Source organism: Phascolarctos cinereus, unplaced genomic scaffold (genome assembly GCF_003287225.1).
Source record: "Phascolarctos cinereus isolate Bilbo 61053 unplaced genomic scaffold, phaCin_HiC Scaffold_9;HRSCAF=440, whole genome shotgun sequence".
NCBI classification, from domain to species: domain Eukaryota; kingdom Metazoa; phylum Chordata; class Mammalia; order Diprotodontia; family Phascolarctidae; genus Phascolarctos; species Phascolarctos cinereus.
Genome location: NW_027556402.1, coordinates 172,900,994 through 172,919,823, shown reverse-complemented (window position 1 = coordinate 172,919,823; position 18,830 = coordinate 172,900,994). Strand labels below are relative to the sequence as shown.

At 39.7% G+C, this 18,830-nt stretch overlaps 1 protein-coding gene across 1 annotated transcript in view; it reads right to left on the bottom strand.

The window, feature by feature from the left end:
- DHX15 (DEAH-box helicase 15) overlaps positions 1-16,773 on the bottom strand; it is a 68,334-nt gene extending 51,561 nt beyond the window's left edge. The window contains exons 1-2 of the mRNA XM_020992468.2: positions 16,522-16,773; positions 702-1,137 (exon numbers count right to left, since the gene is read on the bottom strand). Coding sequence (XP_020848127.1) covers positions 702-1,137; positions 16,522-16,592 — 507 coding nt within the window. The 5' untranslated portion in view covers positions 16,593-16,773. The remainder of the gene's footprint in view (positions 1-701; positions 1,138-16,521) is intronic.
- Between the last annotated feature and the right edge of the window lie 2,057 nt (positions 16,774-18,830).

The window sequence follows — 18,830 nt, the reverse complement described above, 5'->3', positions numbered from 1 at the left end:
CTCCCTTACTCCATGTAAATGTAACTGAGGCTGCTTTCCTGCCACTAGGGTGGCATAACCAGCCTATCTCCACAAACTGTTTTCTAAGCACTCCCCAAGGAATTCTGCAACAAATGAATAAAGGGAGTTGATTAGGGTATTTAAGTGTTTTAAACATTAATGGATAAAATACGAAACATACAGCCCTATGGACATCAAAGACAGAAAGGTTCTGTATAAATGAAAGCATGCATGGCATCACTTTCACGGTATCAAAAAACTGTATACAAGTAAGTACACATCAATTGGGGGAATGGTTAAACAAAATATGGTATGTGAACATAATGGAATTTTAAGAAATAACAAATAAGGAATTAAGAGGAACATGAAAAGATTTACAAATTGAAGTCAGCAGAAGTAGGAGAAAAACAGCCATTAAAAACTATATGAATATAAATGGAGTGGGAATAAAACACCCCAACAACTAAAACAAAGCCAAATGCTGATAGTGATAATGACCAGTCCTGACCCTGGAGAAGAGATGAATAAGTACCTCCTCTCCTTTGTGGTAAAATGAGGTCAAAATTGGTCAAAATGCTGTGTACACTTATCAACTCAGTCACTGTGGTGGTTGGTTTTGCAAGAGACATCTAAAAATGAATGTGTCTCACACACACACACACACACACAGAGCCACGCATCATCACAATGTCAAAACTCACCTGTGTTGTTTTACCAGAACCGGTTTCACCAACTAGTACAAAGGACTGATGCCTAACCAGAATATCTGTAAACCTATCCTTATATTCCCAAACAGGGAGCTGAAGCCGCTTCTTTAGAATGTCATAGTAACGAGGGGTGTGGGGTAGATTAGTGAACGGATTAATACACTGTGGAAGTGATGTGTGTCCTGCATGTCCTGTGTGTGTTGAATGAGCAGAATGTGTTGAATGTGTCGAGTGTGTCGAATGTGTTGAGTGTGCTGAATGCGATGCTTTTAAAGGTGGTAATCCAGCACTAATGAGCATAGCATTAGTAGAGGCACGCAATTCCTTTTCCTTCTCTTTCTCTCTTTCCCTTTCTCTATCTCCCCTGTCACGTTCTCTGTCACGATCTTTGGAACGATCTTCACGATCCCGGTCACGATCTCGATCCTTCCTAAAAAGAAAATTAAGAAATCAAATTTTGCTAAATTAAGGTAATATATTTAGACATTTCCATTCAACAAAAAAAAAGTAAGGAAGCTTTCAATACATTTCTTCTCCAAGTGAGTTCTATGAATCCCCAAGAACACAGAGTACCTAGTTACTGAAAGCAGGTTAAGAAATTTCAGCTAATTAAGAATGACACTTTAGAACAATGGAACTATGTTCCCTAGTACTAAGGAATTTATATTGACTATAGGCATAGTGAGTTCACTGTCAGTGGAAATCTTTAAGAAAAGCCTGGATGACTATTTGTTGGTATGCTGTAGTGAGAATTCTTTTTCAGGGTATGGGGTGTGTAGGCTGACAAGGTCCTTTCGAATTCTAAAATTTGGTTTCCTGCTTATCATTTTACTGCTTTAGGCTGCATGGGACTGGGCTACTATTTCTTAGACTATCAATCAGCATTAAGTTGCCTATGGGCCAAGCACTATACTACAAATACAAATGAATGAAACATTTTCTACTTGTGAAGAGTTTATATTCTATGCTAGGCGCCACAGATACAAACACATGAAACATTCGCTACTTAGCAGGACAAAGACATACATTTATAGAGAGAATACAAATAAATACAAAGTAGCTAAATACAAAGTTATTTGAAAGGGAAGCACTAAGATTAAGGGGATCAGTAAAGGTTCCCAGGAGAAGGTGGTCTTTCAGCTGCATCTTGAAGGGAGAGATTCTATGAGGCAAAGGTAAATACATTCACTGGGGGTGGGGGTGTTGAGCAGCTGGGGCAAAAGGAAAGAGATAAAAGATGGAGCATTGTAGATAGAAAAAATGACCTCATAAAATCCCTTCCTGATCTAAGATTTTAAAACATTCTTGACACAGGTTATTCAACATTCTGTACATTTTTATTAAGAACCTACTATGTATAGATCAGAGGTAGCTAGGTGGCTCAGTAAATAGATTGCTGTGTCTAGAGTCAGGAAGACTCATCTTCCTGAGTTCAAATCTAGCCTTAAGACACATTCTTGCTGTGTGACCCTGGGCAAGTCACTCAACTGTTACTGTTTGCCTTGGTTCCTCAACCAGAAGGAAACAACAAACCATTCCAGTATCTTTGCCAAGAAACCCCAAATGGTGTCACAAAAAGTCGGACATGACTGAACAACAAACAACAAATGCATAGCTAATAACGCTATACACTGGTATATATATTATATAATAATGCAATGCCACTGGTAGAAATATAAAGGTTAGATATGGTCCTTGCTCTTATGGAACCTGTAGTAGAAGGGTAAAGCATATGATAGCAGGCATTTATACAGCATTCTGAAGTTTGCAAAGTACTTTACACAGATTATCTCATTTGAGCCTCACACCAACCCTGTAATAAGTAGGTATTACAAGTTCACCCTCATTTTAAAGTTAAGGAAACTGAGGTCCAAAAAGATTCAATGACTTACTCATGGTCAGAGAGCTAGTAAATATGAATTAAGATTAGAACCCCGGTCACTACTCACCCTTTAACTCAATCATCTATTAACTACACCCATACTACCTTTGGGGTATAGTAAAATGGAAGGGAGAGATGAGAGCTCTTTCTAGATCTACTCCACTTAAGGAGGTAGCCCCCAAGCCAATCATCTCTTCATTTTCCACTCAAAAATGGGAAATTTTTTTCTCTGGACTTCATTACGCCCAACCTCCTGCCCACCCCTCTTTCAGCTTTCACAAAGCTTCAATTCTCTTCCATCATTAGATTGTGAGCTCCTTAAGAGCAAGGACTGTCTTTTGCCTTTTATTTTATCTCCAACAATCAGCACCGTACCTGGAACATAAAAATACATGTTCAGTGACTGACTGACCTTTCATATACATGAATACTTGTTTTAAACAAAAGTTGAGGAAATAGGTCTGACCACATCATGCTCCCACGCAATAACACAAGGATAAACTACAACTTCTGCTTGCCACTGAAAACCCTTAACAAACTGCCTCCAATCTACTTTCTAGACTTGTATACATTACTTTACATAGTTTACAATCTAGCCAAACTGGAATTCTGGGTATTTGCCAAACACGACATTTTAGTTCCCATCTAAAGGCTTTTGCATAGGCTATCTCCCATGCCTGGAATGTACTCCTGCCTCTTGAATTTCCTTCAAAGCTTAGCTGAAATGTCATCTCTTACATGAAGCTTTTCCTGATCCCTCTAGCTGCTGGTTCCCCCACCCAAAATTACCTAGTATTTATTTTTTTATATATTTTGAATATACTTATAGATGTATATATTGTTTCTCTTAACCGAATATAACCTCTTTTTTAAGAGTATTTTTGTCTTTGTTTCTTCAGCACCTAGAATATTGCCTGACACATAGTAGGTGCTCAACACATGTTCACTGATAAGGTAAAACAGGAAAACAGGATATAGTTCAACAACTGTCCTACACTAGACAAAATATGATTCTAAAACTCAGTTACAGTTTGAAGTTTAAGGGTCATGCCACATAAAACTTTGTAGACACAGAAAGTCTTTGAGAACTTCAAAAGCTGTAAAAAGCTCTCTCCCCAAAGCATACTGATGAACCTCTCCTAACTGAGTTATACTGGTTCTCAGGCAACAAAGATACAAAGAATATCACCAAACTACAGTAAACTTTCTAGCTTGGCAAAAGCTACTAGAACTCATAGTCAGCTAGTATGACCTTCAAAAACCCTAAAATAGTTTTCAAACACAAGGAGGCAACAGAATTAGATTTTAGTGAAGAACAAAGAGCTAGCTAGGTTGGAATCCTATCTCTTGAGCAATACACGACTTTGTTGTTTAGTCATTTCAGGCTTGTCTAATTCTTCCTGACCCCATTTAGGGGCTTCTTAGCAATCATACTGGAGTATTTTGCCATTTCCATCTCCAGCTCATTTTACAGATGAGGAACTGAGACAAACAGGGTTAAGTGACCTGCCCAGAAGTGTTTGAGGCTGGATTTGAACTTAGGTCTTTCTGACTCTAGGCCCAGTGCTCTATCCACTGTACCACCTAGCAGCCCATATGCAACTTTGGGCACCTTAAAATCCATGAATACATTTTCTGGGAGAAAAAAAATGGAGATAACAAATATTAGTTATACTTCACCAAGCGGCTGTGATCTCACTCTATAATAAAGAGCAAAATACTTGTAAGTATGATACATTCAAATGGTTTCTTACAGTTAAAATGCTTCTTTATCAACAGGAAATAGTTCTCCAAAAACATGTTTAGTTCTCAGTAGGAGAGAGATGATCTGATCTGAGGAACCTTAAATTGTCCCTCTCGACTTTTATTTACACCAACTAACCTAAATGAACTGTAATCATAATTAGGCTTCCTGCCTCAATCCACCCCCAGACCTTCCTGCTACTACTAATTTGTGAAATTCTCTTAATGGAAGTGAGAGCCTTTAATTTCACAATAAAAATAAAAGTTACAAAATTCAAGGTGTAGAGCACTTAACTTGGGAATCAGGTAGACCAGGGCTCAAATCCTGTATATGACACATTTTCTCACTTGTAAAATAGGGATAACTATACTACTTGACAGGATTGTTGTGAGGCTCAAATGAGATTTTATATATACATACATACATACATATATGTATGCATGCATACACACACACACACACACACATAAAATATCTACAAACTTTAGTGCATGATACAAATATCGATTATCATTACTAAATACTGTTGTTATGTTTACAAAAGTCTTTGGGTGAGTTAACCCTGCCTTCATGGCCTGTTTCTGAGGATTGCAAAACCCTCTGGCAGGAGCTGGAGCTCTACTGAAACAAAGTATCATTTTATCATCGTCTCACTAGTCTTTTGCTCCTCCCCATTACCATTCTAATAAGTTACCTTAACATTCCCCTTCTACTCAATTCTATAGGCACAGACCCCATTTTAGCATGGGTTATGTGTCCAATGATGCAAATCAAAACCCCTCACTGTATCTTGTGAAATTCCTGTCCACACATTTCCATAAATTCTTCTTTTCCAATTACAAATGCCCTTTGACAATGTATTTGATACTATGGGTATTAATTAGTTCCAGGATGCTATGCCAAACAATGTTATAGGAGGTAATGAGTTCAACAGAAAGTTAAACAGAGATACTGGGTAGAATCAGATTATATTACTTCAAAATGATACTGGTCAAGCAACTTTCAAAGGTATTATATACTTATATTAGTTTTATTGACAGGCTTTGTAACAGGCCAGGAGTAGAATCTAACAAAGGCCATGTGATAAGAGCTGTAACCAAGAGGCTTAGAGTTAGAAGGTCTGAGTTTAAAGTTTGCTCTACACCTACCATTTACTAGGTGTGAACTTAATCAAGTCATTTAACATCTCTCAATCTTAGTTTCCTTGTCTGTAAAATGGGGTAATATTTGTACTACTTTTCTAACATGGCAAATTTGAACTATTCGAAATCTATGCATAGTGGTCAACTATAAAATCAAACAGGCTCTAATTAAAAAGCTTTCTGGCAATTCAGTTTTCACCCACATGAATGAAGGTTAATTACTAGTAAGGATAATCAAAATCTAACCCATCCAAATGAGGCCTCAGCTCTACTTCCCTATGGCAGACAAATCTGTAATAAGATATGGGGGTCTCAGGCCTGAATTAGCTGAACCACACTGCAGGGGGAGTGCCTCAAGGTCAAATGAACATGGAAGCAGCCTTACACAGCTGGACTGAATGGAAAGGCACAGAACTCTCCCTTATGCATTGCTAGCTGGGTTGGGAATGAGATTACATTCTCTTCACAAGGCAATAAATAACTTTATGGGTTCCTGGCTTTGAAACAGCTACAGCCATGGGGGAACCTGCGGCCTCAAGGCCACATGTGGCCTTCTAGGTCCTTGGGTATAGTCTTTTGACTGAGTCCAAGTTTTACAGAACAAATGCTTTTATTAAGGGGATTTGTTCTGGGAAGTCTGGATTCAGTCAAAGGGGCAACATTGAGGACCTAAAGGGTCACATGTGGCCTCAAGGTCACAGGTTCCTCACTCCTGCTCTAGACCCATATTTCTAATTGCCTGCACCTTGTTGTAGGGGTCTGCTGCTTTAATTGAATTCAACATGCACTAAGTGCCTAATAAGAACAGCTCCCATTTACTAAGTTCCTACTGTGCATATAGTCTAAGGAAAGCAGAAATTATATGATAAAGTCTCTGTTCTCCACTGAGGTTCCAATTATGCCTGGGGAGACAGGACAAATTCAGAGTTCTACAAAGAAAAATTCTAGCAAGATGCTTTATATCAAAGTTCATTATGGCACAAGACTATATTTCAAAACGACGAGAGGAGTTTCAGTAGAGAAACTACTGAATTAAATATTGAAACAACATTAAACGTACTAGGGCTGGAGGAAAGTGGTAAAAGTCCAACCTATTCTAGGGCACAGTACTAAAAGAAGCTTAAGGAAGGAATACAGAACCACTGGGAATAAACCACAGCAGCCAGATATGGCAGCTTCCAACAATGGGAGAAGGGGATAGAGACCTCTAGAAGTCATAATCTGATACTATTCCTCACTTCCCTTCTCCCTCCCATTCTCATCAAATTTAGCTACTACACACTTGAAGTGTGATTTCTGGATGCTATCTGGCCTCTCTGCTCAACAGACATGTTCATGCTTGTGGTTCCTTTTTAGGGTATAAAATACTTCATTCTGCAAATAAAGGCAGAAAGGCTTAAAATCTAAAAGCATGGTTTAATGTATGTGATCTTAGGCTATCACTTAACCTAAGACATCGTTTCCTAACTCCAACTAAAGACTGATAAAATAATTTTAAATCTCTACCTTGGATGATTCTGCCTTAAGAGAGTCTAGGCAGAAAGCATGAACTAAGAAATCAGTCAGTGAGCATTTTTATACACCTACTATCTGCCAAGCATTGGACTAAATGCTGGGGATACAAAGAAAAGCAAAAAAGTCCCTTCCCTCAAAGAACTCAGGGAGGAACAATACGCAACAACTATGTACAAACAAGATATATACAAGCTGGGACTCAAAGCTAGGAGGCAGAGATGAAGGAGGAAGTTCCAGGCATGGGGGACAGTTAGTGAAAATGCCTGGCATTCAGAGACAGAGTGCTGTGTCAGGAATACTGAGGACAGTGACACTGGATTAGAGAATACATGGAAGGTAAAGAAGTGGAAGAAAACTAGAAAGTTTGGAAGGGGCTAAGCTATGAAGAGTTTTACAAGATGAACCACAGATATATTTGAGCCTGGAACAGAGAGCCACTGGGTGGTGTGTGTGAAAAAGAGAATGAGAAAGAGAGAGAGAAAGATGGATGCTTCAGGAAGATCAATTTGAGAGCTGAGTGGAGAGTGGACTGGAGAGAGAAGAGAATAGAGGCAGGGACACTAACCAGCAGACTATATACAAGCTACTGTCACAATCCACATGTGAGGTGATAAAGGCCTGAACAAGGAGGTAACAGCGTCCGAGGAGAGGAGGAGGTGTATATGAGAAATATTATGAAGGTAGACACAAGAGGACTTGAAGACTAACTGCATGGGGGGCAGGAAGCAAGACACCTATTTTGTGAGCCTGGGTGACCGAGACAGTAGCATCCTTGCCAGCAACAGGGAAGTTGGAAAGAGAGGACAGGGAAGGATTTGAAGGAAAGACATTGAATTCAGTTTTGGACAAGTTGAATTTAAAATGTCTAGTAGGGGTGGGGAAATTCAGCCTCAAGGCCACAGGTTCCAACCCCGGAGGATATCCAATCTGATATCTCCAATAGGAAGCTGGAGACATGAGACTGAAGGTCAGCAGAAGTGGACCAGAGAGTCATCTGCACAGAGATAATCAAAACCATGGAAGCTGAAGAGATGGAAATATAGAGAAGAAAAAAGGGCCCAGGGCAGAGGCACCAGATAAAGATCTAACAAAGATGGAGAAGAGGGTGATCAACAGTGTCAAAATCTCATTACCAGACTGAAGAGAGGTCAAGAAAGATAAGGACTGAAAAAAAGGCCATTAGACTTGGCAATTAAGAGTTCATTTCATACCTTGGAAAGAGCAGTTTCAACTGAATGATGAAAGTAGAAAGAGAGATCAAGGAAAGCAAAAGACACAGGGCATAAGAATAAGTCAGGTTTTTTGTTTTGTTTTGTTTTCCAAGAAATAAGGCCCATAGAGCTGAAGGGGCTTTAAAGGTCATTTAATGCAGTAACTTCTTTTTAGGACCTCAATATGATACTACTGGCTGTTATAGTAATATGTAATGATTCAGTAAACTACATAATGACAAAAAATTACTATGAGCTCATAATGCTTTGAAATGAATATATTTAACTAATCATAAAGCATCTATAGTTACTTGATAAGTAGAGGTACAAGGTATTACTTGTCCACCAGTCACGTGCTTGCTCTGTTATTACACTGAGTCACTTAAAGAGAAGGACCTCTCGCAATAATTCCACACCCTTAGGTTAGGAACCACTGATGTTGTCCAAATTGCACTGCTTCATTTTATAGATGAAGAAACTGATACTCACAGAGGTTAAGAGATCTATTTAAGTTCAATTTCACAAAAGTAGCAGAATCAGGAATCAAACACAGGATTGGAGAGGCAATACGCTACTGTGGAAAGAAAATGGCTCTGAAGGATTCAGAGGACTTGGATGGAATGAAATCCTGGCTGACCCTTACCACCTGAGTGAAACTGGGCACCCCACTTAATCTTTGTGGGTCCCAGTTTTCTCAACTAGAAAATGAGGCATTTGGATTAGATGGGCTCTGAGGTCCCCTCCAATTCTAGATTTATGATCTTAAGTTCTGCAGCCATGTAAAAACTTTCTGGGTTTGCATGACAGTGCAAATAACAAACAATAGTGAACAAGTATATAGTCCTTTAAGGTTTGCAAAACACCTTACATGTATTTTTTCATTTGATCCCCAGAACAACTGAGACTATGACATTTATTCATAGAATATATAATCATTCAACCAATATAAATGACATCGGATCATTTCCTATTATGATAGATAAAAGAATCAAAGAAACTGTGCCCAGAACTTAGTATCGGCAAAGACAAATTCAGATTTCCCAGCAATTTTACTTAGAGCCTATCCTATTTACCTTTGAAAAGGGAAACCAAGAGGAACAACATTTCTGAATAGCTGCAATCCCTAGGAGATTTTTGTTCTTCAAACAAAACAATAACTTTGTTACAAAGGAGTTTTGTTCTCAGGAGTTAATTGTGGTATGACAGTATTTAAGGACAAAAATGATTTATACAAATGAGAAAAAGCTTTAGGAATTTAACAAAGAACACCCTGACAGATGATAAGCCCACTTCCTTTTCTTCAAAGAACATTCCTACTACTCATTAGTAACTTCAAGCATAAAGATCTTTATTTTCAAAACCAAATCTAAAAGGAATCAACTTGTAAGATAACAGGAATTACAGCAAGAAACCAGAGATCAACTAGTCCTATGCACTCATTTTTTTTTTAGTAACAGCTATCATTTTTGTTTATTTAATAAAAATTTCCCCCAGTTATATGCTAAAACAATTTTTAACATTTGGGTTGGTTTGTTTGTTTTTTTAAGTTCTGAGTTCCAAATTCTATTCCTCCCTGCAATGATAAGCACTCCAATATAGGTTATACACATGCAATCTTGTAAAACATTTCCACATTTGGTCGTTTTGTACAAGAAAATTGGAAGGGAGAGAGGAAGGAAAGAAGGGGGAAAATAGTATGCTTTAGTTTAAATTCAGACAATATCAGTTCTTTCTCTGGTGGTGGATAGCATGCTTCATCATGAGTCCTTTGAGATTGTCTTAGATCCTTGTATTGCTGAGAACAGTTAAGTCATTCACAATTCTTAATTAATTGTACAATATTGTTATTACTGGGTACGATGTTCTCCTGGTTTTGCTCATTTCACTTCGCATCAGTTCATCTAAATCTTTCCAGGTTCTTCTGAATTATCCTGCTTGTCATTTCTTATAGCACAATCGTATTCCATCACAATTATGTACCACTTTTTCAGTCATTCCCCAATTGATGGGCATCTCCATAATTTCCAATTCTTAGCCACCACAAAAAGAGCTCCTATAAATATTTTCGTATAAATAGGTCCCCCCCCTTTTAATCTCTTTGCTACCCTCTCATTTGAGAGATGAAGAAACCTAAAGTTGTATCATAGGTCACATGGGCAATAAGTAAGAGAACAAGGGTTCAAATCTGAATCCTTTTACCTTCAAATCCAATGAAGGCTCTTTTTCCCTCTTTCACTATTACTTCTCTATAAAAGTACAAATAGGCATCTACATGTGACATAATAGGATATATAGCTGGAAGGGGGACCATTTAGTCCAATCCCTTCATTTTACAGATGAGAAAACTGAGGCCCAGAAAGGCTAGCAATTTGTTTAAGATTACATAATAGCAAAATTGTAAAAACAGGAACAAACAAAACTCCAACTAATCTAAAATATTCAGAATACCACTATACTGCAGCAGCAGTGGACTATTTTGGCTGCTTAATTCTTACAAATAAAGAGTCTTAGCTCTGGGGTGCCAAAGAATTTGTAAATAAATTAGTTTATTTAAAGCGCACTTTAAGTTAACAAATGTGAATTTAATTAAGTCTGTATTATCTTTTAAGATAGGAGAAAATTAGAAGAGTAATTAATAGCCCAAATTCAGGGATCATTTAGAGTGTTAACAAGGTAACTGACATTTATATAATGTTATTAAAGTTTACAGAATTATTTACATATATTGTTTCATATGCTAGGTCACAACAATATTGTGAAGTAGGTACTACAGACATTACAATACCCATCTTAGTGATGGGGAAAAGGCAAATAAAATAAGTTGCGACTTGCTCAGGGCAGACACTGGCTAATTTAACTGGAAACTGTCCAAATTAAAGTTACATTTCAGATACTGGATATCCAGTACTGATAATACATTGAACTTTCTGGCCAACAAAAATTCCCTTTCCTTAAAAAAAAAAAATGGAAGGAGAGAGGAAGGAGTAAGGTTTTCAGCATAGTTATTGGTTAGTCTAAGGAAATGGTTTGTCTGAAACTTAGTTTATGCTAAAATGCATAGTGAATGGGGGGCAAGAGATATCAATGACTATCCAACATATAAAGTTTAAATTATTTTAGGTCTTAGGCAGTCAAGTTGGTCAAAGAGGAAAATTCAAACATCTATTAGGCATCTAACGTATGCAACAACACTGTATATGTGAAAGGCATCTGTTCTGACAGTTAATCCAAACCATGAGTGCAGTTTGGATTTTGTCCCACTTATTATGCAATTACAAATAGCCTAATTCAAATATAAAATAGGATGAAACCTTTTAAATCACCTTGCCACCTTTTACAGTGGGAACTGTAAAAGAATTCTTATTCCATGTACTGTGATGTATAGGACTGAAAACAGGAAAAATTAATGTGTTTTATGAGTTTATACAAGTAGAAAAAATGCTATTTAAGCAGTCTTCTCAAAATAATTTAAAGTCTGATCTTATGATAAATGTGACAACTCAGTTCATGTCAAAAAACTAAGCTTTTAATACTGAATGCACTAACGACAAACAACATTTCCTTAACATGCCCTGACATCAATAATGTTTCTTTGGTTTGCAGCAGCACATTGTTGCAAAAATCTAACCTTTCTACCTAATTCTAAATCTATGCTCCTAGGTCTTCTAAACAGATTGGGGGGGGGCAGGGAGGAAAAAGGGGATGTAAGGTGTTGACTAGCCTACTAGCAACTCTTATGACCCAGGCACACAAACAGAAAAATATACACCTGTATCTATTAAAGAAGAGATTTTTGGAAGTGGCACTCACAAGGCTGCCAAGTGTGAACCGTTTAAAAAAAATCCACTCACCAAGAGCCAGGATTTTAAAAACTATTCAGCAGACTTGTATTTAAGTCAATTAGCATATATGAAAAATTCCTGAGCACCATCACAATGCTGTAAGATGACAATGTACAAAGCTGCCACTCCTCTGGAAAGATATAAGATGGAAGTTAGGGACCTTAGAAATCATCTAATCCAAATCCACATTTTAAACATGAATGTAAATGGAGTCTCAAAGAAGTTAAATGACTGCTTCAGAAAATTCCTACATGATGCTTGAGAAATAATATCTTAAATTACAAAATCCAGTTAGAATGTTTTGGACAGCCAGTTAAAGCAACAATAGAAAAATAATTCAACTGCTTTCATCACTTGTCCAGAGAGGAATAAGAATAAAAAGTACATACTCAGGGAAAGAATACTAAATCTGTATGTTCTCCAGTGCCTAACACAGTGTATTATATCTAGTAGGTGACACCTTCAAACTGTCCTTTGCTGGATCACCACGTCCAGCCCTCTAACTGTGGAAGCAGGCCAAAGCAATGCCCAGGGTCCTTTTCTCTCTCTACACCCTCTCATCAACTCTCCAGGGCTCAATTATGATCTCTATGCAGATGATGCTCAAGATCTACACACTAAGCCCTAAATGCTGTCCACTGGACATTTCCCACAGGATGCCTTCATACATAATTCATCAAAAAGCAGCATGTCCAAAACAGAACGGTCTTTCCTCCCTAAACATTGCTCTTCCAAACATCTCCATTTCCAAACGCCTCTGTCAAGGGCACCATCCTTCTTGTCACCCAGGTAAGCAATCCTGGAGCTGTCCTCAACTCTTCATTCTCCCTTATTCCCCACATCTAATTAATTGCCAGTCAATTCTATCTCTATAACACCTCTACAATCTCCTTCTCAATCCGCATGGCCACCACTTGTTTAAACCCTCTTTACATCACTCTAGACTGTGACAAGAATCTCATCTATCTCCTCACCCCCTCCCCCCCCCGCCCCGGTCTCTGCTTGCCATTATTCACATTATTCCATCATTCACATATTGGCCACAGTGCTATTTGATAAGCACAGCTTTCACCACACCACATTCCTGTTTATAAAGCTCCAATGGGGCTGGCTCCCTATTACTTCTAGGATACAACACAAACCCCTGTTTGTAACCTTTAAAAATCTGCTTTCACTCTACCTGTCTAGTAAGTATACTACACATGACTCCCCTTTATGCACTCTTACCTTCCAGTCAAACTGGGTTCCTTGCTATCCCACATACATAATGTAGGATTACAGATCTAAAGCAGAGGCTACCTAGTTAAACCCATTTTACAGATGAGAAATATGAAGTCTAAATGGAGGCTAAATGTCTTGCTGGAGTTCACAATAACTGTGAGAGTGAAGAACCCAGCGTTTCTGACTTCAGAACCAGAACTCTTTCCACTATCAGCCTTCATCCCACCTTCTACCTCAGGATCTTCAAGAAAGTCGCTTCCCAACCCCCTGCCTGGAATGTACTTCCTTTTAAGCTCCAACTCTGAAAACTCCTAGCTCTCTTGAAAGCTCAAGTGCTGGCTCCTACAAGAGAAGTTTCCTGACATCCCTAACTCCTCAAATTACTGTTCACTATGTCTATGTTGCATATTTACTTATGTGTACTTGGTATTTCCCTTGATCGAATGTAAGCTCCTTGAAGGAAGACGCAATTTTGGATTTTCTATTTCTATCTATTGTACCTAGTACTGAGTAGGTGCTTTCATACTTACTGATAGTCCAACAATACTCAGGTTAAATTAGGAGCAGATCCAGGATTCAAACCCAGGTCTTCTAATTTCAAATCCAATGTTTCTTTGACTACATTACACTGACCTTTCAAAGTGAATATAAGATTGTATAGGCCTTCCCATTGTATTGCATATAAGTCACATGGATTAGGTGATCATTTTATAAAGATGAAGTTTTACTTCCATAGATCAATAGACTTAAATGTATAGTTGATCCCAAGAGCTGAAAACTTAAACTTTTACACATACACAACTGAACTCAAAGTAAATAGGTCAAACTGACAGTGTCTAATAATTTTAAGGTTGAATTCTGAAAATTCACTATCTACTAGCTACTCCTGGTTAACCAGACATAATTTATACAAGACACGAGACATTACTGTACCGATGCACCAACCACCACGCTAAAAAAAAGCTAAGAGAAAGTGAATTTAACATTCCCTTTAACAGAAACCCAGTCTTAATAAATGTTAGTTTTAGTTTTTCAAAATACTTTAAACAATATTTGGCTTTCTCCCTACATAAGACAAAGTCACTTCCATCCCTAACGATGACAAAAGCAGTCTGTTCTGCTTCAAAGAATTTAAGAGCCTAGTGTTCTCTTCTTCACTGGGCTATTGTAGATAACAATTTCAGAACTAGAGGATAAAGAAACGAACTTTTCAGAAATGGAAAAAAACCGCTACAAATACAAGTAAATTTAGTCTAAAGTTGTGAAACTTCTTGAAAAATATTGAAATGTGACATATTCTGTTTTTAATATTCAAAAGCTAGGTAACAAGAAACTTTTGAGCAGGAAATCCCCTTCTGCTTTATTCTACACTTTGATTCCAGAGGAATCACGATTCACTTAGTATCAGCCTGGAGTGAGCTCAAGATCAAATTTAAAGAAAAAAAAGTTGTAATTTACCCTAAACTGTAGAATAAATTCAGTAAAAGGATTAAATGGAAGCAATTAGCTTTGGCATTTATAGGATCTATAGGATTAAAAGCTGGAAGTCATCAGAGACATGCAAATTAAAACAACTCCGAGGTACCAACTTACACCTATCAAAGTGGCTAATATGACAAAAAAAGGAAATGTTGGATGTTGGAGGGGATGTGGGAAAACTAGGACACTAAGGTAATGCTGGATTGGTGGAGTTGTGAACTGACCCAGCTGTTCTGGAGGGCAATATGGAACTATGCCCAAAGGACAACCAAACTGTGCATACCTGTGATCCTGCAATACCACTGCTAGATCTATATCCCAAAGACATGCAAAAAAAAGAGAAAAGGACCTATTTGTACAAAAATATTTACAGCAGTTCTTTTTGTAGTGGCTAAGAATTGGAAATCAAAGGGATGCCCATTAATTGGGGAATGGCTAAACAAACTGTTGTATATGATTGTAATGGAATATTATTGTGCCATAAGAAATGACAAGCAGGATAATTTCAGAAAAACCTGGAAAGACTTACATAACTGATGCACAGTGAATCAAACAGAACCAGGAGAACAGTTGCACACAGTAACAGCAATATTGCTCGATAGAAGAACTGTGAATGACTTAGCTATTCTCAGCAATATAGTGATGCAAGACAATCCCAAAAGACTAATGATGAAGCATATCATCTGTCTCCTGAGAAAGCACTGATACTGAATGAATAGACTGAAGCATGCTGCTTTTCATTTTCTTTCATTTTTCTTTTATTCGAGTTGTCTTGCACAAAATGACTTATGTGGAAATGTTTGCATAATAGAATCTATACCTATAACCTATATCTGATTGCTTACGGTCTTAGGGAGGGGGGAGGGAGAGGGAAGGAGAGGGATAGAATTTGGACTTCAAAACTTCAAATAAAAAAGTTAAAAAAAATTGGAGAGAAAAAAACACAGCAGAGGATACGAGAGGTGCTTCCACTGCCGCCCAAAGATGACCAGGACCAAGCTTTCAAACTAGTACATGCAAAACCAGAACACTGCGGGAGCGTGGCTTATGAAGCGGAAGTTGTCCTCTTTTAGCATCCACTTTAAAAGATTTTGAATGGATACAGACCAACCAAGCTCCGGCCGGCAACATCAACAGGCAAGCTCCCTGGACCCCACGTCTTCTGCCCGGCCCTCGGGAGTGTGAGCGTGTGTGGACTTGGACATACCTACTCACACTCTCACACACAGACCACGCGCGCGCCCTTCCCCCACGACCTCTCCCCGTCGTGCCGGCCTCCACCGAGGCTCCCACCCTCCCCGGCCCACATCGGGGCCCACGCGCCGCTCTCCCTTTCCTGGACTCGGCCTCGCTCCGCCCGAACAGGCCCAACCTCTCTCCCACGGCCCCCAGCTCCTTGGTCCTCCGGAGATGCGGTCGGGGGTGGGGGGGAATCCCCGGGCCTGGATCCGGCCACGAGGCTCCCCGATTCCCCCGGCAGGCCTTATTTCCCTGGCTCCGAAAGGCCCGGGGAGGAGGAAGAGGAGGAAGAAAAGGAGGAGAAGAAAAGTCGTGCCGGGCCCTCGGGCCTCCTCGGCTGGGGCTGGGCCTGGTATTGGCGCCGCCACCCGCTGGGGTCCCGGGAGAGGAAAGCCTCCCCCGAGCCGCCCACCATAGGCCCGAGATCCGAAAGAAAATGCCGGCGATCCCCGGCCTGGCCCAGCCGAGACTTCGCCTCCGCCCGCCCCGACATTAACAAAGCCCGGCGCTCCCTCCCGCCGCGGGCCGGCCTCCCTTACCCATCGGTCCCCGCACGTTTCTTGCCAGAGGGATAATCCTCCCCTAGGTCCAACCGGTGCCGCTTGGACATGGTCGCGCTGGCACAGCAGCGATGATTGAAGGAATTTAAAAAGGCGAGAAAGGGAACGAGATGAGGGACGACCAGCGGCAACAGGGACAAGGGCGATCCTTCCTTCGGGCCCCCCCCCCACCTACAACAGCCTCCGCCGTGCGGCCAGGACCAGAAGGTAAAATGGCGGCGGCGGCAAGGACCGGGCCTGCGCGCGCGCCTCCGTCGCGTGCGTGCGTGCCTTGGTGCGCGCGCGCGCGCCGCCGCTCCTCGCCGTTTCTCACTCGCTCATTCGTCCAGCCTCCCGCCGTACAACCCCTCCCGCCTTTTGCTAGGAAGAGGAGAGGAGGGGGAGGGGCAAGAAATCGCCCGCCCTCTAGGCTTGTCGTGATGGGGCACGTAACGCGAAAAGGCTGCTGGGAAGATTACCTCGGTGTCACCTCCACCCTATCTCAGCGAGAAGGGAAATCTTGGAGAAGTGGCGGGAGGGGTTGGGGGCAACCGCACGTGTTGTGGAAAGTTGGGCTGAATGAAAGGACGGGGCTGTCCGGGCACCAAAAGATGGAGTCCCCTCCCAGGCTCACGTGCCACATTGTTGCCAGCTGGAGGAGCGTGGGAAGGGACCCTCTCCCCAGTGCCTGCATTTCCTCATTAGATATTGAACCGCTGAACCTCCGAATTGGAAGCGACTTGCCATGCGCTTGGCGATGGGCCAACTCATACCTGAGCAAGAAGACCTCAGCAAAGTAGACTTTCAAGGATGGGGAACTCATTACCTCCAGAGGCAACGCATTCCATTTTTAGCCAAAGGATATGAACAAATACTTCCCAAAAGAAAAAAAAGTTAAAATAGTCAATAAGCATGAACAAATGCTCCACATCAGTATTGATAAATGAGAGTCAGCTTCACACCCCCAGCAAATATTCAAAGTTGGCAAAAGATGAAAAAAGTTGTTAGAAGTATTGTAGGAAAACAGGCATACTAATAACACATAGTGAGTAGAGCTGTGGTCCAACCATTCTGGAAAGGGACTTAGAATTTTGCAGGAACTAAAGTGTCCGTATCCTTTGATCCGCAGATCCCAGAGCTAATCACTGAGAAATATTCCCAAGAAGTCAAAGATAGAAAGGCTCCCTATATGTAAAAATGTTTGCATCAGCATTTATAACTACAAAAAACAAAAACAAAATTTGAAACAAAGTAGGCTTCTGCAGGTTGGGAAATAAACAAATTGTGGTTGTGAATACAATGGAATATCGCTTTGCTCTAAGAAGCCGTTTATGTGAAGAATACAGAGAAACACTGGAGGCTTTTAAATAACTGATAGAAAATGAAGTAAGCGGAACCGAGAAAATTATATAGACAAATTGAAATAGCTACATGGTCTAGGAGACAGAGAGTCAGGAAAACCTAAATACAGATCTTGTCTCTAACACGCAGACTTGTGTGACCCTGGGCCAGTTACTTAACCTCTCTCAGCTTCAGTTTTCTCAACTATAAAATGGGGATAATAATAATAAACATCCCACATAGTTGTGAGGATCAAATGAGGTAATATGTGTAAAATGTTTTGCAAAAAATTTAAAGAGTTATATGTTTGTACACAGCTTTTATTATTACTATAGCAATATAAATGGAAAGGACAATAGGAAAAATTGAAAATGAATGCTGTGTGAGTATAATAACCAAGCTTGACTCCCAAAGAGGAGATAAGAAAATGCACTTTCCTTCACTGGAGAATTGGTAGACTATAGGTATAGAATATTAATTACTTGATTAACCAAGCCTTTATTAAGGGCTTGATCAGTGGCATTGTGATAAGTGCCAGGGATGCAAAGAAGCCCCCCCCAAAAAAAAGGGAACTTATAGTCCAAATACATTCCATATACTATCAGACTCATTTAATGTATTGGTTTTGGAGAACTGTTTTTTTTTCTTTTTTCTTTTCCTTTTGTAACAAAGGATGACTTTCTGAGTAGGGGAGGGGAGAGGGATATATTTAAAAATGAAGGTGATCTAAAAATAAAAGATAATTTTTTAAAAAGTAAATCTCTTTTTAAAAAGGGAGAGTTATTGGAGTAGAGCTTTAGACCTGGAAGTAAGGAATAAAATCAAAAATCATTCATAACACTTAAAAGCACAAATAAAGCCATTATGAACTTTAAAAGAAAAAAAAGACTTAGGACAAAAAGCCAGTTTTATGTCTCAAGGTTGTTTTTGAGCAAAAGTTTAGAAGAAAGATTATGATAACCCTAGTG